Source organism: Vidua macroura, chromosome 5 (genome assembly GCF_024509145.1).
Source record: "Vidua macroura isolate BioBank_ID:100142 chromosome 5, ASM2450914v1, whole genome shotgun sequence".
In the NCBI taxonomy this organism is placed as follows: Eukaryota; Metazoa; Chordata; class Aves; order Passeriformes; family Viduidae; genus Vidua; species Vidua macroura.
In genome coordinates this window covers 3,143,751-3,165,746 of record NC_071575.1, presented here as the reverse complement: position 1 = coordinate 3,165,746, position 21,996 = coordinate 3,143,751, and the positions used below count along the sequence as shown (strand labels likewise).

The window sequence follows — 21,996 nt, the reverse complement described above, 5'->3', positions numbered from 1 at the left end:
TTGGAAGGAATATCTTATTTTTGCAAACATGGGACAAAAACTTTTGTTCTTTTCTCTCTTTTTTTTTTTTTCAACACTGCAATGGGATGGCTGACAGACTCAGAAACAGACACCAGTGTCAATTAAAAAAGACAACATGAGGGAGCCTGAGAAGCCACGTGCAGAGGACAAGTTCTGCTGCATTTCCAAGCTGAAGGTACAGCAATATTTTAGTGATTTTGTAGGAACACACAGCTGAAATTGCTTGCATTGACAGTGTTTTGGTAGAAGTTACAGCCTAGATTAAATGAATGCATGAGCTGTTCTTTTTTTTCCCCTTAATGCCCTTAGAAAAGTTTGTAAATAACTGTGCTGGTTTTTGCTCTCCCTGAACTTTCCACTCTGTGATATGTTGGAGTATTGATTCATTGCTGCTTTGAAGCTCCACCACTGACTTTTTATAATCCCCCCACAGTCAAACACGTTTACCCTTCCTTCTTAAAGCTATGAAATAAGCTTTACTGACTGGGATGTGGCAGTAAAAACTTGCTGTTGATCTTGAATAGTAATTCAAGTTGTCAAGAAATGCTGGAAAATCTTGTAAAATAACTTTTTAAAAATAGTAATTAAAAACCCAAATAAATTTCTTTTGCTTTTTAGCTTTTGCAGCAGATGTATTTAAAATTAATATTGTTTTCATTTCCTAGATGCTGTTTCTAAAGAAGCCTGAAGTTAAAAGGGTTTGAATACTACTGCACTCATTAATTTTAACTTTTTAGCTGTCAGTTGCTACTAATTGTCTTGTAAAAAGGACATGTTATTTAATCCTTTTGGTTGAAATTACTTGTTCTGGCCTCATGACCTCTGCTGAGGTGGGACAGCAGATCCTGGATCGAGTAATTTGGCCAAAGGAAAGGATCTTAATTCTGCAAGCAATTTGTCATTTGGGTGAACAGAGGGTGGGAAGGTCCTGCAGGTGGCAACCTTGCAGCAGGCACTGCTGCCTTGGCTGGGTACATGGGACTTGGGGTTTCTCAGGACAGTCTTGGTCAATTAGAGAAGATTAAGAACAAAGTTTGTTTGTTTTTGGTTTGTTGTTTTTGGTTTTTTTATTGTTTGTTTGTTTAGCAAAGCCATAACTCTAGAAAAGAAGAGATGATGTGATTTACACGCACATCAGTGGAACAGAATTGCCCACTTTTTTATCTGGAAGAGGAAATAACCAGGGGATATTAATAAATATGTAATTTTGACTTGTTTATGTATCCCTCTCTTTGCTTCCTAGGTATTTCTGCTGGCACTGTCACTTGCATTCCTTGGGAAAACGATGTCTGGTGCTTACATGAACAGCATGTACACACAGATAGAGAAACAATTTAATATCCCAGCTTCTTTAGTGGGCATCATTAATGGAAGCTTTGAAATTGGTAATCTTTCATTTTAATATTTCGGGTTCTTTGAAAATGTAACGTGTGGTCTGAGCATGTATTAGTGACTCTCATCTGCTCTCAGCTACTCTGTGTGACAACAGTGGCCAACTCTCATTCTTTTGAGCTGATATGTAACCATTTCATATCTTGGAAATTAATAGGACCACTTAAATGGGCAAATTGGGCAAATGGTTCAGCTAATTTCTGCACTATCATAAGATATGACAGAGCAACTAACAAAATAGAGCTAGTTTATGAGATGTGTATTGAATCTTTCTGAAGAACACAAAAAAAATCCCCCACAACTATATAAACTTTGTTTGAATTTAAGGTCATATTTAGCATTTTGCAGTTCCTTTAATTAAACTTGGTTGGAGTGGATTGTGACTCCTTACCTAAACTCAATCATATTTTAAGGTTTTGCACCTGTACAACTGTCCTTGCAAAGAAAGTTTCCAGTTTTACTTTTAGTGCCCCTTACTTTACCTGTCAGTAAGTTTTATTGTCCAGTGATAAATATAAATGAACATCTTTAAGTGTCATTCAAGCCACTGATTCAACACAGCCTGTTTAGAAATTATACGTAAAAAAGGCATTATTTTCTTTCAGAGCGTGACGCTCATCGCTCAGAGACATGATTTTGTTCTCCTGACAAAAAGATCATAAAATTAGAAGGTGCAAAATTATTAAATTGCTATTTTTATAGGGCCTGATTCATAACATGAAGCTTGATTCTTTTCTTAGTTGCATAGCAATAAGTGGAGAAAATTAGGTGCTTCTAAGTGAAAGTGGAGGAGAGGAAAATGAAGATTTTTAGTACATTTTTGTTTTTAAATGGCACTAGGTATAAAAACCTGGGTGGTTTTTTTTTTTAACTTTTTTATTCTTAAACAATTACTGCAATTAATATTAAATTATTATTCCTTTTTTTTTATATGATTGTCCTCTTGTGTTTATTATTTTCACTACAAAACCACTTCTTTATTTCCCTACACATTACCAAATACAGTATCCTAGGGGAATATTCCTAATAATATTCCTATTTTATTCTGCAGTCCTTGGGCCTGATCTCTGTGCAAAGTAGTGGGAAATTTCTCCTCTGTAAAGGTGCACTCAGAAATCTCTCTCACTGTGACCTCTTTTCCATCCTGCCTTTTATTCTCATGTTCCCTTCATGTGATGTAACTCTTCCAAAAAAAGATTGTACATAGCAGGGAATTACTGCACCATGTAGGCAGTTCCCTGTCTCGTGGCACTTTTTACAAGACAAAGAAAGAAACAGAAGCTGAGCTCACAAGACATGCTCAGATTTGTAACGATTATGGGATGCCTTGGTTTGTGGATGCTGACCCAGGTTCTCTTTGCAGGTAACTTGCTGCTGATAGCATTTGTGAGTTACTTTGGAGCAAAGCTTCACAGACCCAGGATAATTGCTTTGGGCTGCACAGTTCTGTCTTTTGGATGTCTTTTGATATCACTTCCTCATTTTCTGTTTGGGAGGTGAGTGTTCTGCTGAACCCACAGCAGCTTCTGTGTTCTTTACTCACACATTACATCCTTCCACTGAGGGTGTTGCTTATGGGCAGAGACATTGCAGAGCATGGATTCTGCAGAATGATCACTGCAGTTTCTTTGGGTTTGCTCCTGAGACAGCTTCAAAAGTCAGTCACCACCTCCTGAGGAGAGTCACCCCTCTCCTGGGCACCTGCCTCTGCCTTCATCCTTTTGCTGCCCCTTGCATGGGCTCTCCCAAGTGACAAAGCTGTGATACTGTCACTTTTAGCTCTTCTCTGCTTGGATGGGCAATGGCAATTGTGACTTTTAAAGATCTCTTGGTCTGGAACCTGGATGACAGATCACACCTGGTCACTGTGTTGACAAGAATGAAATTCTCTAAATTGGGTATTATCAATCATCACAGACTGGCACAACAAAATGACAATGTTATGTAAATATTTTTTTTAACCCGAACAATGCAGAGTGAAAATTGGGATTCTGTCTTCTTCACACTTCTAGGAATTTATTCAGAGAAAGAGACCTCCCAGAGGACAAGAAATAGATGTTTCTCAAGCTATTTTCACTGCCAAATTAATTTCTTATGTCCACAATTTCTTATGTCTACCTGTTCTGACTGAAAGAATAGCTAAAAGCAAATGTAGTGCTGACCATTTTGTACTGACCATAATGATCCTTCAATTTCTTTTAAATGATTTTTTGCTTGGCTTAAAAAAAAATAATAATGTAAGCTTGTGTAGGCTTTAATCAGCACAGTATTTTTTGGTCCTTCAATCTTGTTGTGTGCAGTGTGGAATGGCTCTGACAGCCTTGGCAGCACCCTCTGGCAACTTTTGACATGGATTCCCTTCTTTCTACAGCTGCACACCCTTATAGGCAGCCCCATTAGTCCAGCACAGACAAATGTTCCTTTGTTTCCAACAGGTATCATATTGAAAGCAGCATTTCACAACGGGAAAATGATTCAGTGATGCCTCTGTGCCTTGTTAATCAAAACTTGTCCTCTTTGCCTACAGAGGAACCATCAACAGGTAAGACTTTTCCTATGCCTGTTAATATTTTTATCTGTGTCTATAGTGTCTAAATAAATAGATTTTTATTTTTATTAGCAATCACTTCAGGGTTCTGCTTTTGACCAGTACTTTGTGAAGACCTAGAAACTACAGGTGAGGAAGTTTCCTGGCCTTTGTGTTTCTTTGGTCTGTGACTCCAGAGCTAAAACATTTCTTTCATGTAGTTTTCACATTATCCAGGCAGTTCAATTAATATCCCTGGCAGTCCACTTTGGGACAGTATAACACCAAGTTGTTCTCACAATTATTCCTCTTTTTAACTTGAAATTCTATAACATGAGGAGATGGAAAGCATATTTCAGCAATGGGTAAGAGGCATAAGGATATTTTTTTATTGTACCATGTGGGAAATAAAAGAATGAGAAATAGAGCTAGAACTAAAATATAGATCTCGCTTCCCTTTAGAGAAAATAGTTTGAACTAGGCTAAAACTTATCTGTGAGACTGAAACATGTATGTGCACTGGCAATGTGCATGTAAAGGAACGACTGGGAAGTGAAAGGGCTCAGAGGAAAACCATTTAATGAACACACACAAAATTCTCCTGCTGAGGCTGGGATTAATCTCCTGGGCCTTTAGCTACCTCAAAGGGAAGCATTCAGTCTGAGCCATCCCTTTAGACTCCCTTGATAGCTGGGCAGAGGAGACCACAGAGCTCCTGCAGAGCTTGCTGTAAGGGGCAAGAGAACTGACAAAGGGGGACAGCATCATGAAGTCTCCCCAGGACAGACATTCATGCTCTGTACCCTAGGGTGGATCAGATTACTTCGTGGGTGGGCCTCTGACTGCTGGAAACTTTGCTGGATGGTAAAAGTGAGGTGACCTGAACCCCAGAGCTCATTGCTAAACGTGGGGATGGAGTTCCATCAGGGTGTGCTGAAGCTGAATCCCACTGCTGTAATTAATACTGAGTGTGGTGGCATCAAACCACAGCCTTGTGCTGGGTTTTTCTGGCTCTCCATTTAGTGATGGATGCAGCTTCCAAGCTTTCCAAGGCTACACGTCAGTTAAGATAATAATATTTGCATCTTTGCAAAAAAGAAGTGAAACCTGCACACCTAACAGCATTAACCTTTCACTCGAAGGCTTCAGATACTTTCTAAAATTTTTCCCATTTTATAAATGCAAAAATAAAGGTGTAGAAAGGTAAATAATTTTCATCCAAATGATGTACAACCCCTCAATATGCACATAGATCCTTATGCCTATGAATATATTTGGGTAAGGTGATTGTTTCTTTATTAAATAATTTTCATCTAAATGATGTACAACCACTCAATATGCTCATAGATCCTCATACCTATGAAAATACTTGGGTAAGATGATTGTTTCTTTATTGGTTTATGGACAAGCAAGACTGTGATATTCATAGATATGAATCCATTTCCTGTGTGAAAACTGGACTGAATGTCACCACATCTGCATGTGGATGGCTTCACCTGTATTTGCTGACAGCAACCTGACACTGAAACAGGAGATCTGGGTTTCATCTGTGGTCAGTCACCTGGAAAGGCAGCAGCTGCTGCTAACAAAGCTGGTTTTTATTGGTTAATGAATTTGCACTGAGAAATTTCAGCATGACAAAGTGGGAGAGAGTAGTGGAATTTGAAGCAGACTATGGGATGAAGAAATCCCAGTTCAAGGAGAGAAAGGAAGTAAAACCGTATTGTGACCAGTTATTATTATTTTTTTTTTTTTTGGTAGGACAGGCCTACCCACTAAAGCTTAAGCTATTGGTCAGTTCTTTGTCTCTAGATTTTCATTAGCAGTTGAGACTAAAACATCCATTCTGACTTTTTGTTTTATCCACAGAGTGTGAAAAAGAGCCTGGGTCCCTGCTGTGGATTTTTGTGATGGTTGGAAACATAGTGCGAGGAATGGGTGAGACTCCCATCATGCCTTTAGGCATTTCCTATTTGGAGGATTTTGCCAAAGCAGAGAATTCACCTTTCTACCTGGGTAAATCCACCCTGTTGTGATAATTCCCCTTCTCCAAACACACACACACACAAACAAAAACAAAAGAAAGGATTAATATGATGCCCTTCAGTCCAATAAAGGAAGGCAGCAAATTGCTGCCTAATCAAAATAATAGTATTGTAGAACTTGTAATTTAACCAGAGAGAAACTTGTTGGAATGAAGCAGTGCTTTTCCAGTAGAGCTGTCCTAACCATATGTAACAATTCTAAGAAGGTAATTGTGACTGGGTTCTAATTGAGAATGTTTTCTCTTTTTCCTACTCTAGCATGTCTACATACAGCAACTGTGATCGGCCCCTTCCTTGGTTTATTGTTGGCTTCATTCTGTGCAGAGCTGTTTGTTGACATTGGATCAGTTGGTGCAGGTAATGGGTGAACATATAAAACCTTATTTTTAAGTCTGTAGATGGTGTAGGTTTCAGGGCTAAAAGATGTTTCCTTGCTAATATGAGTTAATCCCACTTGAGTTTGTTGGTGTTTCCTTTAGAATGGAAGATTTGTGTGTAATATTCAATTCATATATACACAAATCAATCTGCTTACAAATTATTTGATGAAAAATTGTGTCATCTGGCTTAACAGAGGAAAGGACTAGAAATAATTTAATACAAGCTGCTGAAATTTGCCAGAAAATTAGCAACATTAGAAAAGAAGGTTGGAGACTATTCTCCTTCACGAGCCTCGTTTTAAGAATCATTAAAAAGCTTTTATGTCAGAGATGACTGGGAAAGCACAAAATGACAGCAAAGAATGTTTCTGAAGTGATCCAAGAGGTCTGGTTTTGTGTTTTATTCTAGATGAGATAACTATAACAGCTACTGATGCCCGCTGGGTTGGAGCATGGTGGCTGGGCATTTTGATTTGTGCGCTGCTCAATCTCCTCGTGGCAATACCATTTTGGTTTTTGCCCAAGTCACTTGTGAAGGAAGGTGAAACCAATGAACCTGAAGAGACAAGTGAAAAAAGTGCAACACCATTGCAAGAAAATGATAAAAATGAAACCAAACAGACCATGTATGAAATTGCTAAAGGTAAGTTACATTGCATTTTATTTCTTTCTAACTTTACTCCTAAGGTGTGAACTCTGTGTGTTGTGTAATTAAAGATGGGTCCAAGATATGCAGTGCCTGCTGTGTTTTGATGTCTCTGTAGTTCAAGGGATTTGTGCAGGAATTTAGAATGGTTCCTTGCAGAGGAAGAAAGCTGATTTCATAGATCTAGGGTCTGGATCCTTCCTTTTCCCCTCCTGCAATTCAGGTGATTGTAGATATTTTCTTCCCATGAGAGGGTTGAGACTCTGAAATCTGGTTAGGAATATTACAACTCAGCCAGCTGCGGGTGAGGTGCAGATATTGGTTGCTTGTACCCCACATTCCCTGTGCAGAAAAGCAGAAACCCAGCATAAATCTTGTGCATTTCTCGAGTCCAACTGTAAGCCCTAAAAGGGAACTGACAGGTGCTTAAGTGTCTCACAAACATTAGATTATGCTCAACAAAGATGTATTTGATTCACATTTATTCATGTTACCACTGGCAGCTTTCACATCTGCTGTCTTTCAAATCTATGCATTTGTAGAAGGGTATTTTTTTTCCCTTCCTTTTTTTTTTAAGGAAAAATCCCTCCTACATTTCCTGGTTGGAAATGTAAGTGAATAAACTACATCAAAGGCTATGATCTTCAGAGTAGCCTGTCCTGCTCGGGGCCTCTGACAGGACCTTCATTTTCAGCAAGCAAGTGCCAAGTGGCAGCTCCCTCTCTGTGCTGTTTCCAGCTGGGTCCTTAGGTCTTGGCTGATATTGCAGCTTCATTTTGATAAACAGAGCGTCTCTTTCTGCTGTCACCTAGCCTTAAATGAATCCATGAATAAAACACCGTTCTCCCAGCTCAGATGTGGGTCCTTAGTGCTCCAGGGTCCCTTCAGAGCTTGTGTTTTCATGGCCTTTCCCTGCCTGTGCTGGTGGGGATGTTCACTGTCCCTGAATATCCTGAATGCAGAAAGTTTTCATTCCACAGGATGGTCGTGGTTGCAAGGGACTTCTGGAGGACACCTGGTCCAACCCCTGTTCAACCACTTGCAGCCTATTGACCAGGACTTATTCACACAACTTTTTAACCACCAGGGATTTCAAGTTGAAACTTGATGTTTTTATAGTTAAAAATAACCTAAAATAAAATCAATTTAATAACAATAACATTTCCTTAAGAAGCTCTGATCAAAAATGTCACTGCTTCTGTAAATAATGCACCCTATTTATAGTGTTTCTAATACTTGACCAATTTTTGACAGATTTTCATACAGATCTTCTTCTAATAATGTACTTGCTTAGCTCTGGAAGATATACACCCATCCTAAGTGGTGCCCACTTTCATTGTTTTGTAGATGCTTATATTTATCTGCAGGGTTTCTTGACAATAGCTCAGCACATTGATTAACAGAGAACCTTAGGCAAAGGGGAACTGTGGGGCTTTTCTTATGGTTCAAACCCTGACTTAATGGGCATTACTCAGAGAAAAGACCTGTGTAAATCAGTTTCTCAGATGCTTACTTGGCTGACAACTGGCTGATACAGATTTTGAGAGGATGGTGGGAGTAACTGTGCTCACAGCTCTCTTCAGGCCTCCTCTGCTCCAGCAGCAAACCCCAAAATCAGTGCTCAGGTCTCAGATTTAGCCTGATCCAGTTCAGGACCATTTCTTTCCTCCACAGACATGCTGAGCAATGGGTCATTCTTTTCATAAAGCATCACACTAACTGATGGCATTATTTCATTGCAGATTTCATCCCCTTCCTCAAGGCTCTGCTCCACAACCCCGTGTATATGTTATTTATATGCATAACTGTGTTGCAGTTCAGTGCCTTTGATGGCATGATATCCTTCATGCCCAAATATCTGGAACAGCAGTTTGGAAAATCTGCAGCAGATGCCATCTTTTTAATTGGTATGTTTGCATTTTGCTTTGTTCTATCAATTAGTGATGTCTCTATTCAAATTACTTGTTTTTTTACATATATACATATGTTCATGTGTATTTACACATGCATACTAAGGTTAAAAGCTTCTACAGGTGAGGGATATCACATTAAAAAGCATTTCTAAATGTCAATGCATTTTCTGCTAAACACCTAATTTTTTTGTGCACAATTTTATAATCTAATTTCCATCTTTTGAATTGGCTCAGAAAATTCAGCTGATATGAAACTAAGCCATTTGATGTTTGTGTAAAACCACTTACAACGTGTCTTTCAGTCAGAATTTACTTCTTTTAAGCATCAATCATCAAAGCAGTGTGAGAGCACATTCAGTAATCTCATCTCAAAACTGAAAGCCTGTTCCTCCTTTCTGTCATGCTTAGAGTGCATTAAGATGTGCACTTAATTAGAATGTGCACAGATCTTTCTGTTGAGTTTCTCAGTCAGCTGGAGAGGCTGGATTGAAATAATTTCATTTTTTTTCTTTCTCTTTTTTTTTTTTTTTTTTTTTTTTTTTTTTGAGTTGGACCTACAGTGCAATTCTAGATTGCCATTTTCCAATTAATAATTTTAGCCCTACCCTGTAGCTCACTCCCCAAGCAGTTCTCACCTGCTGTTGACTTTGGCAGAGGTTTTGGGTGCGAAAGGAAATTAGCAGAGACCCATTTCTGATTGGAGTTAAATTATTCAGTCCCAGGCCCTCTTTGAGTCTTTGCCAAACACAACCTTCCCTTACAGCAGCTATAGTGGCTACTTCTCTAGCTGCCCTGTAGTAGAGTAGCTTTGATGGTCTCCTTTGTTTTAACATGGAAGTTTCACTTGTTTAAATAGGTGTTTACAACTTGCCAGTTCTATGCGTTGGGTATTTTTCTGGCGGCTTATTCATGAAGAAATTCAAGATAAATCTCTATCAGGCTGCGAACATAGCATTTTGGGTATCTTTACTGGAATACCTTCTCTACTTTGCTGCCTATTGGACTGTCTGTGATACCTCACCAGTTGCTGGTCTAACAGTTTCCTATCAAGGGTATGTTCTTTGGGACTCAGCAGGACTTCAGTCTTAAGACACCAGGATGATTTTTCTTGTCAAGAATCAGCCAGGAGCTCCATTTCAGTTCCCTATTCTAAATTCTCAAGGCTTTTTGCCTGCATTAGACAGTAGGTCTGTTATGCCTGTTTCAAACAACAAAAGTGTATTAAAAAAAGATATCCATGTCAAGACTCATGCAATTGCACGCCCATATTAATTCTTTTACTAATACAATTAGTGGAGCAATGTAACTGCAGGTGAAAATAAAAATTGTTGGTCAAATCAGGCATACGTGAGTGCAATTTCAGAATAAGTGAGGAAAAAAATCCCCTTCTTGATCTTACACTGGTTTACTCGAATTTGATTACTATCAAGTTATCAGAGCATATTTTATCTGCAGTTTCTTGATTTGAAGCCTGCCTTTGGTCACTGGGAATCACAGAATGGTTTGGGTTGGAAGGGATCTTAAAGAGCCTCTATTTCCAACCTCCCTCCCTGTCCCATGGGCAGGGACACCTTCCACTAGAGCAGGTTGTGTCTGTAAAATGGCCATGGAGGTGTAGATGCAACTCTTATGGACAATCAAGAGCATACATGCCATAGATGAGAAAAAAGCTGTGGGGTATGAATACCTAATTTATAGTATTAATGTAATATAATACAGTTTAGTGTCCTATAGAAAGACAGAAAGGCATGACTTCAGGGTAGGAGCATGTAGGATTGGGTCCTGATTCAACACTTGAGCCAGAATAGAATCTTAAGCATTGCAGAGGGTTACTGTGGGTATCTCATTACTGAAATATTTATTCATCTTCTAAATGTGTTTCAGAATAGAGCAAGTTTCATATGCAGAAAATACTCTACTGGCTGGCTGCAACGTGGATTGTGATTGCCCACTTAAAATATGGGACCCTGTTTGTGGGAACAATGGAATCACTTACGTGTCACCATGTCTTGCTGGGTGTAAATCCTCAAGAGGAGCTGGAAGGAGTGTGGTAAAGCATACATTTTATTGTACTGTAACTATGAAACATAGTAGGTGGCAAATTTTTATACCAATATATGGTGGGGAATATCCATGCATGTACATTTAATTGAATATATAAGGTGAAAGATTTGAACAAATTCATTGAGTAGCACCAGAAATTTCAAACTGCATATGAAAATCAGTTTAAGTTTAAATTAAAAAATATAATAAAGAAGAACTATTCTCTACTAAGAACTAAGGAATCTTAAATGCTTAACGTGGAGTGAGAAATTATTCTGAAGGTGTTGCCAATTGGAAACCTGAGTGCCCAAGAACATTTCAGACAAAAAGAAAGTCTATAGCATGGACTTAATAATCTCTTTTACCCTGTAGATTTAAACAAGTGACCAGGTATTATAGAACTTTTATCCCCAAATACAGGGGATGGCTGGACCTGTGCCTGGCAGACTGGGAGAGAGGCCACAGTGCAGTGCTGCTCGTGAGTAACAGGCTCAAGGGCAGGAGACAGCCAGATGGGTGCCAACAGTGTGGGTTTGCCACTCAGAGTTTGAGTTTGGACAATCTGTGTGATTAAAATACTCTTTTGATAGGTATTTGAGAACTGTACCTGTGTTGCAGCCTCAGGGTTTTCTTCTCCAAACATCTCTGCAACTCTGGGCCAGTGTGATGGACATGAAAGCTGTGACAAGATGCTCCATTATTTTTTAATATTGACTTTAGTCTGCAGCTTCATTTTTTCCTTAGCAGCCATGCCTGGATACATGGTCTTAATAAGGTACAGTAAAATTTCCTTGTCTTACGAAATCTACTGGACTTCTTATTCTGAGGTTTTAATTCTTCAGGGAATTAAAAGGTGTTTAGTTTGCATATGGAAGGAGAAAGAGCTGAAAAATCCGATGTCATTTCTATGCTGTTAAGGTTTAGTCACCTTTGTAATCTGATGCTGCTTCTGGCTGTCAGCTTTATCCTGAATGAATGCAGGACCCCTGAGTCAGGCATTGGGATATTGAGTGGTGTGTGATACTCGTGTGTTTATCAATCACAGGAACTTGATGTTAATTAAGGCACAACTTCCCTGCACTTTGTGTTGGCCTCAGCACCATACCTTGACAGTAGCTTTTCATTTTGTGATTTGGCAGTCCTAGATAAGGAACTTTTCAGCAAACATCACCTAATGAGCATAATGAGCTCATTATTAGAATGGTTTGGGCCTAATGTGATGAAGAACTCGATTTAAAAAAAGGGTAAAACATCTGTTCCTAATGTCAGCTCTACGAATAAGTGTACAATGCAATTATCATGCAGGTCTCTGAAGCCTGAAGAGAAGTCATTTGGAGTGGGTATCCATGGGCTGGCTTCAAGAGTATTTGGTAAGAAAATATCTTACACACTTCAGAAGAAGAGTTAGGGCTGACCTAGAGCTAGAGAAGGATCACATCAGGGCTATGGGCATGGCACAGGAGTCATTGCTTCTATGGAGTGCCTTTGATCAGGAAGCATGTAGGATTTTTTTTTACAGCTCTCAGAGCATGGCAAAATAGAACTGCTTGCAGTTAACATTTTTTTTATATACTGGGTAAGAGGATGGTATCTTGGTTTAACCCCAGTCAGTATCTAAGTACTATGCATCCACTTGTTCTCTTCCCACATGGAATAGGGGGGAGAGTTAGGTAGAACACACAGGTCAAGAAAAGAATAGTTTAGTAATGAAATAAAGTAAAATATAATAATAGTAGGAAAGATAGAGAGAGGAATAAAACAAAAGAAAGAAAAGTGATGCAGAATAAAATTGTTTGTGGGCTGTTGACCAATACCCATCCCACTCCCAAGCAGCAGTCGGTCCCTCCCTGCCACTTCTCTCCACTCTGTGTGCTAAGCATGACACTGCAGGCTGTGGAATTTCCCTTTGGCCAGTTTGGATTAGCTGTCCTGGTTTCCTGTGCAGCTCCTCACAAACACAGAAAACTCCTTGATGTCAGCACTCCTCAGCAGCAACTAAAACATCGGTGTGTTATGGACATTATTCTGATATTAAATCCAAGCCACAGCACTGTACCAGCTGCTAGGAAGAAAATTAACTGTATTCCAGCAGAAGCCAGGACACAGGACTGCATCTGCTGCTCACTGGAAAGCCATTTGGCATTCCTTCACTCCTGCTTGTTGTTTATGTTTATTGGAGGCAGCATTGCCTCTCATTGATGAGAGAACCTTGAGTTCTGAATAGGAAACACAGTCCATGCTGCTGCATGTGGCTATTCTTTAACAGGCAGCAGGGAAGAAAATCTTTGGCTGAGGGTGAGGAAGGAGAGGGAGCACAAGATATGCAGAGAATGAGGCTCGTGCTGCAAGAGGACAGTACAGATGGAGTAGGTGACAAGCAGCACAGGCTCTGTGGTGTATCTGATAACCAGAAGAAAATTGCTGTTCACAGAAACGTTGCTAATGTTCTTTTTAGCTGGAATTCCATCTCCCATTTATTTTGGAGCTTTGATAGATACCACCTGCTTGAAGTGGGGTTCTATGACTTGTGGTGGAGAAGGAGCATGTAGGATGTATGATATTGTCACATACAGGTATGTTTTGTGCCTTATTTTAATTTCTCCTTCTTACTCTATTATTGCATGCACAGAGATGTAATTTTATGCACTTCATGTCTCCCTAGCACACAAACTGCTCCTGTGATAGAGATATGACAATTTGATTTGGCTTTATTTGCAAAGTGCAACCTTTGACACAGACATTGGAAAAACCTTTGAACAGAAATGTTCTAGTTCCATAATATTCACCAATAACATGAGAACAGGCTCTGAAAGCACTGAATTATGATAAAAATACTGAAAAGCAGTTAGCTTATATGGGAAAAAGGTTCAATGGGCAATATCTTTGAACAGGAAATGGTTGAAACAGTACTTGACTTTAAAAAAGAAGACTTTTATGGAGAAGATACAGTTACTCAAGTTGGAAGTTGGCCCAGAATACTGCACATCATGTTTTTGTACTCCTTCAAGGATCAATGTGCGATTTTAAAAGAAAGATCTTCTTGAACTTTGGCCTCATACCAATTCCTTGTAACACTGTGTTGAGGTTGCTTTGGAAGGGTATTCTTAGGAATACTTAGAAATTTTAACCAGGTAGTCTGAGCCCTTTCAGGACTCTCTCTTTTCCCTATGGAAAGAGCCATAAGAGTACCAGGTGCCTGACCTGACTGGCCAAATCATTTGCCTGAAACTGGGAGATGTAAAAGGCCATTTTGCTGACTGACATATCCTCTGATCTCACATTCTCATCTTCTGTGAGACCCAAAAGCATCAGGGCACACGCTTTGGAGTGGCTGTGTAACCTTCACAAAACAATGTTTGCTGAATAGTTTTGCCCTTTTTTTTTTTTACAAATGCATGTATTTAATGGAACTCGTTATTTATTTCAGGTGGCTCTATCTTGGCCTGCCAGCAGTGTTACGTGGAGTGTCCTACATCCCAAGCACACTAGTTCTCCTCATTTTAAAGAAGAAACTTAAATCTGAAAAGCCAGTCTTATTAAATGAACCAATAGAAATGCAGGATAAAGGACAAGAAGCAGTGAAATAGCATTTCACAGAAGGACATGTTGGGGAAAAAAAACACTGCAGTGTAAATATCGGATATATCCTTGTGAAAAATTTTTTACTTTAAGTAAGGAACACTTGGACAGAGATGAATAGAATTACACATAGTTGTGTCCTACTTACATTATAAAAGTATCAGTCTATAAACACAAGGCATGGGAAAAATATGTTTGGTGCAAAAGAACAAGGACTAGAAGTAAGAAAACTTATGAAATGCCAGGTTTGAGTTGTCTGAGCAAAGGGCTATAAGCAGGAACATATGTGTTCAGTCCTGTTTCACTGAAAATAGAGAGAATTTTGCATTTGACTCTGAGCGAGGCCAGATTTCATCTAGGAATTCTCACATGGTTTCTGTCAGAGTGTCATTGACTGTAGACAGCATTTGTGGCTTCTTTGGGCCCCAGTTTTCCATAAATTTATTTAATGATATTATTAGTCCTTTCAGGCAGGGATTATTTGTTATTCTGTATAGTATAGATGGTCAATATATTGGAAACCTGGTTTATGACATGGTCTGGGTGTTGTGGTAATAACAATAAATTTTAAAAATTACATTTTTAAAAAGTGCTGTGTTATGGTGATGTTTTAAGATTTGCATAGAGCATTGACAAGGAAAGGTCATCAGGAATCGTTACTTCAGTTGCCTGCTGCCCTGGGATGTCTTAAATATCTAGGGAAATAAAACCCTAAATGTCTTAAGTAAAAAAAATTAAAGAAAACCCTGCTGATATAAGTTATACAAGCTGTCTCTCTGGTTTAATGCATTCATGTTTGGCATCTAATTTGGCACTGCCTCATGCTGGGCCCCAGTGCAGAGGAGCCTTAGGTCTGTCTGCCAGTGTCCACACAATAACTTCTTGAGGCTTTTTATTACAGGTCCTGGTTATTTTATTTAATTTATTACAGGCCCTGGTTATCCTATTTAATTTATTACAGGTCCTGGTTATCCTACTGCATAAGGCATGCAGGGAGTTTGTGGAACTACCACAGACCAATGCTCCAGGGCCTGCAAATATTTCCTACTAATTTATTCTTTATGGCACAGACCTGCTCCCATTTGAACCACCTGGGACCTTCTGCAGCCACCAAAAAGTGGGAAGGATATTCTGCCACAGTTGTTCATTAGTTCAGTTACAATCTTTTCTTTCAGTTTACAATCTGATTGCTTCCAGGTGTCTTTTGGACATCAGATGTGTGTATGTGCTTGGAATTGCTTCCTGTCCTTGTGGAGTCAGTGAGAAAAGATCCATTTCCTTCCACAGAGCAGGAAATCAGCTCTGAAATTTAAAAGTTTCTTCAAATACAAGTGATCCTTAAAACTGATTCTTTTGAAATGGTCTGTCCTGGCCCCTGTGTCCCTCTGTATTAGATGATAGAGCTGAGCATGAGGAAGGGGAATGGCAGAAATACAAACATGATGCAGGCAGGAGCAGAGCAGAGAATGCAGCTCCCTGTTCAACCACAGATATCCCAGAACCTTTGTGGACATTTGAAGCTGATTTTGAGCATTGCTCTTGCTAGCATGGGGTACTCACTGGAAGCCATCATTCTTCCTTGTGGTCACATTCCTCCAAAGCTGGAGTTAAAAACCCTTTGCAGGCATTTAATCACAGCTTGGTGCCAAGGTAACCTGGGAAACACGAAGAGTTACAGAGCAGCAGAATTTCACAGCTGTGGGAAACAAAAGGGCTTTGTTAGGTAGGCAAATCTGTGCCACTTACATGGAGCACTGCCAAAGGGTCAGACCTAGTGAAATCCCTGCGTTTTGAAGTGGAAGGAAGCAGATAGGAGTGTTTCCAAGTTTTAAAATTAGCATTCCTGCAGGAATGTCTCCAAGTCTTAAATTTAGCATTTCAGTGGATATATTAACGTTGTGTTTAATTGTTCTACTTCACCTGCCTGAGACTGTAGCAGTGAAAAAGACCCAGGCTGTGTGTCCAGGTAGGCAGTGCTGGGTGGGTGATGCCTCCTTAGAGAAACTTCTGGGCATAAACCTGTGGTGGGAATTGCTTCTCCAGAGCAGAGCCAGGAAACAGGGAGTGCTGGGTTGTGCCAAGGTGATCCTCAGAAATCCTGGCACCACAGGCATTCCTTCCTAGGACTGGGTTTGGAGGTTAGAAAATGACTCTTAAAGCTAGTCCTTTAAATGCAAAGCCAAGTTTTGGACTGGATTCCTTCAAGTTTTAGCATGCTGACCTCGATTCAGCAAACCATTTAAACACAGGCTGAAAAATGAGTGGCCTTATTGATGTTTTTTGTTTAAATAGGTGACACTGGACATTGCAAGAGTGAACCCCAAACTGACACTGTTGTGACCCCCATTTGAACAGAGGTATTGAACAGGGGTACTGAAGGTACTCAGAGGGCTTTCATTGTGCTTGAATGTTCTGCTCTGGTCCTGGTCTGATGTTTCAAGCACCAAGAGCTGTGTCAGCACTGGGGTAGCACAAGCCACAAGTGGGAGTAATGGCAGTAGAAGTAACAGTGGTGTAAAGTTTATAAAGCAGCAACAGATGAGTGTCTGAGCTGATAAAGCCCAATATTAAATTATAAAAATGGGTGGTAGGTTTCTTTTCTGAGTGCCTGGGAGCCCAGCACATGGCTTTCACTACCAACCACTCTGGCACTGAAGTTTCAACCCAGTAAAGAGTGCCCAGGAGCTGAATTTTGATCCTTGAGCCTACCAAGTGGAAGGCTGGGTGTTGGTGCCTGGATATGGATGCTATCAAACACCAGGAAACAAACACTTGAAGTTTTTCAGGTAATGTAGCAATCTTGGAGGTATTTTAAAGGCAATGATACACCAACTGTGCACACAAGTGTTTATCTAGCATTTTTGACATGTATTTATCTATCATTTTGTACTCAAGGTTTTTGTAATGATCTTTGATGTTCCATTGGGGTTTTTTTTTGACTGTGACCAGCTGTTGAGCCATCATTTTCAAAGAAATAACAAATCTTCAGTCTCACTGAAAAATGTCAATGCTTTGTAAAATGCACATCTCTGAGCAGGCTATGTGTTTTTTGTTTTCATTATTTTCTCTGTATTTTAATTTCATCAGTTACTTAATTGCCAAGCCTCTCATTATTTTACAGTCTTATCTGTATCCTAAAAAGTCTTGTGTCTGGTATAAACTTCATTGTTGCCCTGCTGCTTCCAACTTTTAAGAATTGAAACCTATTCTTGATGCACGTGATAAACACTTCTGATTATACATGTTGCCTGTGCTATGATCATGGTTTTTTTTCTTTTTTTTTTTTCTTGAGAGAAAATGACTCATTTGGGAGGCTAATATGTTACCTGACAAGCTGGTTTTAATAAGTGGACAGAAGGGAGGTGTGATGACCAAAGCTGCATCCTTACACTGTAATTTGGTTGAGGTCATGTCTGATTGTGATATGATGCTGGCTTTGTTTGTGATACAAACATGTGTAGCCTCTGAGCACATGAGCATCAAAATTTTGGGTAAGTTTTACTGACAGCTGAAGTTTACTTCCTTTTTCTGTAATTCCATCTGTGGTGGACAGCGGGCTGTTTTTGTGACCTTTCTGTCTCAAGTGGAGTTTCAGCAGCTAACTCTTCCCTACAGGCTTTTCTCATCCAAGCAAACCATGGTACCAGAAGCTAATTCAGCCTGTGGCTGTGGAGAGGAACACCCTGAGAATACCTGGGATGGGATTTGGCATGCAAAGAAGCCAAATCACTTTTTAGTTTATGTAAGTCTGCTCATGTGACACAAACTGGATATGTCCAGCAACAACTTCTTGGCTATTGCTGCTTTTTTTTTTTTTTTCTTCCACACAGAATTGTTGTTAGTCTTTTCCTTTCTTAACAAGGCATGAAGTGTTCCCAGTTATGATGCTTGGGATTTTGAACTTTCTTTGTTTAGGACTTTCTCTGAGAATGTAGAAAATTACTTGGTAATTGCCCCTCTCTTGCTTTGTCCAGGGAATCAAGGGCATACATTTCCTAAATCACAGCAGGCTGAAATCACAGGATAAAACACACAGGATCCCTTTGGAAGGTGCAATCTTAGTTATTGCAATGACTGACTTCCCTTCTAGAAGAGACCATTCTGTAGCACCAGGCCAGAAGTGTGACTATTCTAAAAGTAGTAAACTAACTAAAATTTTAAGTTTTGCTCCTTTACATTGTCATTAAGAAAGAAAAATTTGTTAAAAAAAAAAAAAAGAGAAGTATCCTAAAAGTTTTATTCTAATTCTCATTGCTCTCTCTTTTATTTACTGTTAATAAATTTTTCTTTATACCCTTTTAAAGTTTTAAACCTTTCCCCTAACCCTATATCACAACAAAAAATAAGTAAATACATTCCAATAAGTGCACTAGTAATTAGCCAACACTAAACCCACCACACTCATTAGTACATTAACCTAAAGAATCTCAAATTAGCAAACCAAAACCACTACAAATGTGCCTATTAATTTCCAGGGGAGGTGGGATTTTGCTCAGGTGGTGTGACCTTGGGTGGCAGCTTGCTGGAACCTTACAGCCTGGGCAGAGCCAGAGGAAAGTCCTTACCTGGAGGGCAGAAAGCCCCATTACAGGTGGGGAATGGTGGTTTGAAAGAAGGAGGTTTGGCTTTTTAAAAGGTCTTGCCCCCCTGTGTTGGTGGAAAGGCTGCCTGCCTTTGTGAGGCTATCACTTAAATGGCTCCAAAACCAGCTTTGAAAAAAACAAACTTCTCATTTGAGGTTAATGAGACACAGAGTGGGCCAGTTCATGCTGTACCTTGGCTGCTCCCATTGTTCCAAGGCAGCTCTCTGGATGGCAGAGTGCAGGCAGCTGCCTGGTGCCCCATGGCTTTTCCTTCTTCCCAAGGAAACTTTCTGGTATAAAGACACAATCACATGGAAAACAAGCTCCAGTTTCTGCAGAATTTTTCAGAATTAAAAAAAAAAATTCCCAAGAGAGCGCAAGACTCGTGAGGTTTTTATTTTTCTTTTTGTTTTGGTTCTTTTTTTTTTTTTTTTTTTTTTTTTTTTTTTTGTTATTCTTTTAGTTTTGTTTGATTTTTGTTTTGTTTTGCTTTTGGTAGTGGTGGTGATGTAGTTTCTTACCTCCCATGTTCTTCCTGGTGAGTCTGTATAATAGGACAGTAGCATTTGCAATGCTGCTGCTGCTGCTGCTTTGTGAGTTCTACTTCCATGACCAGGATCTTGCAGGAATATTCCTTTCAGATATCTATGTGTGCATAAATATAGATATTATTTATATATAAATACATATTTATATATAATATACATAAATATATATAATGCAGATAGTATTTATATATAAAAATAGATATATGCATATATACACATAGAAATAGATGTATATATATTTTTTATATAGAAATATTTTTATTTATATATGTTTGTGCACACAGACACCTTGTTTCAGACATTGACAACTTTTTATGCCCTCTATCAATTTTCCAGTTTTCCAAAATTCCAATTTATCAGATGGAGTCTACTAAAGGACTTCCCTTTCCATTTGCATTCCTTTTCTGTAGAAACCTGGCATCTGAAATCCCATCCTGGGAGCTGGAGAAGTTATTTCTAGGATCAAATATAGGAAAGACAAAACTATTCATTGTTTCCAAGTTCCTCTGTTAATTTATCCTGTTATATTTTCAGGTGAGGAGCAGAGGCTGGATTCAGTTATTCACTGTTCTCACAGAGACCTTAAGAGCCAGTATGGGATTTTCTTGTTTTAATTAGACAAGTCTGTGTAGGGAAGAGAAGAGCTGGTTTTTCTCCAAATCTTATTTCTGTGTGGACATCATGAACTTGATATTATGCACACACAGAGTCAGGCAGTGGTATTGTTAAAAAAAAGAATTATGACTTCAGTAAACACCTGGAGACATGAAGAGTGGTAGGTGTGGGAAAGCTGCTTTCCTTCAGTACTGCAGGCTGATAAATCCCAAGGAAATCCATTTCACACAGAAACCTTTCTGGTTCTGGGGGTGAGCCATTGCAATCACTCAGTGTGGGAGGTGTAATTGGTACCTTCCCCCCCTCCCCTTTTCTGATGTGTGAATTTTTCACAGGAGCCAACACAGGGCTGCAGTTCAGTCTTCCAGGTGCAGAGATCCCTGATGGGGAATTGCTCTGTAAAATTCAGAGGCCTGAGTGCCCTAAATGACAGCTGAGCTGTCAGTGCTCATTTGCATGTGTTTTGTCACAAACTCACAATAATAGATTTAAATAAAGAGACAGGAAGAGAGACTGAGGTTAGCCTGAATATGCCTTTAGTGCAAAACCACAGTCAACAGGCAGGAGAAGAGGTATCAAGAGGCTGGCAGGAAATTCTCTGGGATAAAAGCTGGTGCCTGTGGTCACTGGGAGGAGAGGGCAAAAAGCAGAGGATGCTGTGCCTGACACCCCTGGCACTGACACTACAGCAGGAGAAAAAACATCTGGAGCATCTGCCTCGGGTACAGTTGCACTGCGAGCTGCAAGTGGGAGCTCAGGGACTGTCAAAGGGGATTTAAAAATCCCTTTATAAAATCCCTTTCTAAAGTGCTCCTGCTGGAGAATGCAGGCAGGGATGGTAATGAACAGATGGGAACAATTCAGTGTCCCAGGCCTCTAACTCGAGTCCTGACTGAGTTGGTTTAGCACTTTTGGCTTTATAAATTGAGTACAGTAAATAAATTACATTCCTTACCATCAGTAAAAGATTATTTCTTGGCACATATTTATTGATGTTTGCCAAGTCAAATTTTAAAATATAGGTGGCATGACTTCTATTACTTCTCTGGAGATTGTTTTATACTCTGTTAATTTTGCTATCTTGGAACATTTCCCAGTGTGTCACAGGCACCCTGTTGTGTTAATTTTTTTTTTTTTTTTAATTTTTATACAGAGTTTCTCATCCAATTTAACATTTTTTTTTCTTTGATATTTTTACATTCTTCAGGTATTTACTAGTGTCAATCTCCCTAAAGTAAGGCTGTACCTTCCCTATGTGTACTAGGTGCATTATGATTTTTCTCAAGAATTCATGAAGTTTGTGTCACGCTTAACATTCTATTGCTCTGAAAACTGCTGCTTGGTTGCATTTTATTTTGCTTCCTTGAAAGATGTCTGTACATACTGTACATTGCTTTAACATTTTGATACTGTGTGGATTTTTTTTTTTACCTTTGAGATTTTTCAATAGTTTGGGACGTTAACAAAACAAAAAGGAAAGAAGTATTTTTAGCAAATTGGGCTGTCACTGCTCCTGCGTAGCTGAGTGTCAGAAACTTGTCTCAGGGACTCCTTTTTTTGCTTTACAAAGAAAATAAACATGAGTGGAAAAGAGCCATGCTGCTTCCTGGAGTGGAGCACCAAAGCAGTGATTAGAGCTCTAGCTGTGCCCATGATAGCTCTGACTTTTCTTCCAGATCATAGAGGGTGATCTGTTTACATTCC

General features: G+C 39.3%; 1 protein-coding gene and 1 long non-coding RNA gene across 4 annotated transcripts in view; both read left to right on the top strand.

The window, feature by feature from the left end:
• LOC128807173 (solute carrier organic anion transporter family member 1A2-like) overlaps positions 1-15,352 on the top strand; it is a 30,485-nt gene extending 15,133 nt beyond the window's left edge. For all 3 annotated transcript variants that reach the window (XM_053977333.1, XM_053977332.1, XM_053977334.1), the window contains 14 exons: positions 98-196; positions 1,265-1,406; positions 2,777-2,909; positions 3,849-3,955; positions 5,810-5,956; positions 6,244-6,342; positions 6,775-7,008; positions 8,754-8,918; positions 9,781-9,976; positions 10,809-10,974; positions 11,558-11,742; positions 12,273-12,337; positions 13,423-13,540; positions 14,395-15,352. In XM_053977333.1, the coding sequence (XP_053833308.1) occupies positions 98-196; positions 1,265-1,406; positions 2,777-2,909; positions 3,849-3,955; positions 5,810-5,956; positions 6,244-6,342; positions 6,775-7,008; positions 8,754-8,918; positions 9,781-9,976; positions 10,809-10,974; positions 11,558-11,742; positions 12,273-12,337; positions 13,423-13,540; positions 14,395-14,554 (2,016 nt within the window). In that variant the 3' untranslated portion in view covers positions 14,555-15,352. The remainder of the gene's footprint in view (positions 1-97; positions 197-1,264; positions 1,407-2,776; positions 2,910-3,848; positions 3,956-5,809; positions 5,957-6,243; positions 6,343-6,774; positions 7,009-8,753; positions 8,919-9,780; positions 9,977-10,808; positions 10,975-11,557; positions 11,743-12,272; positions 12,338-13,422; positions 13,541-14,394) is intronic.
• A 1,004-nt stretch (positions 15,353-16,356) lies between these two features.
• LOC128807179 (uncharacterized) lies at positions 16,357-18,248 on the top strand. The gene is made up of 3 exons (XR_008437076.1): positions 16,357-16,512; positions 16,839-16,903; positions 18,162-18,248. It is a non-coding gene; the product is annotated as an uncharacterized LOC128807179 (long non-coding RNA).
• The last annotated feature ends 3,748 nt before the right edge of the window (positions 18,249-21,996 follow it).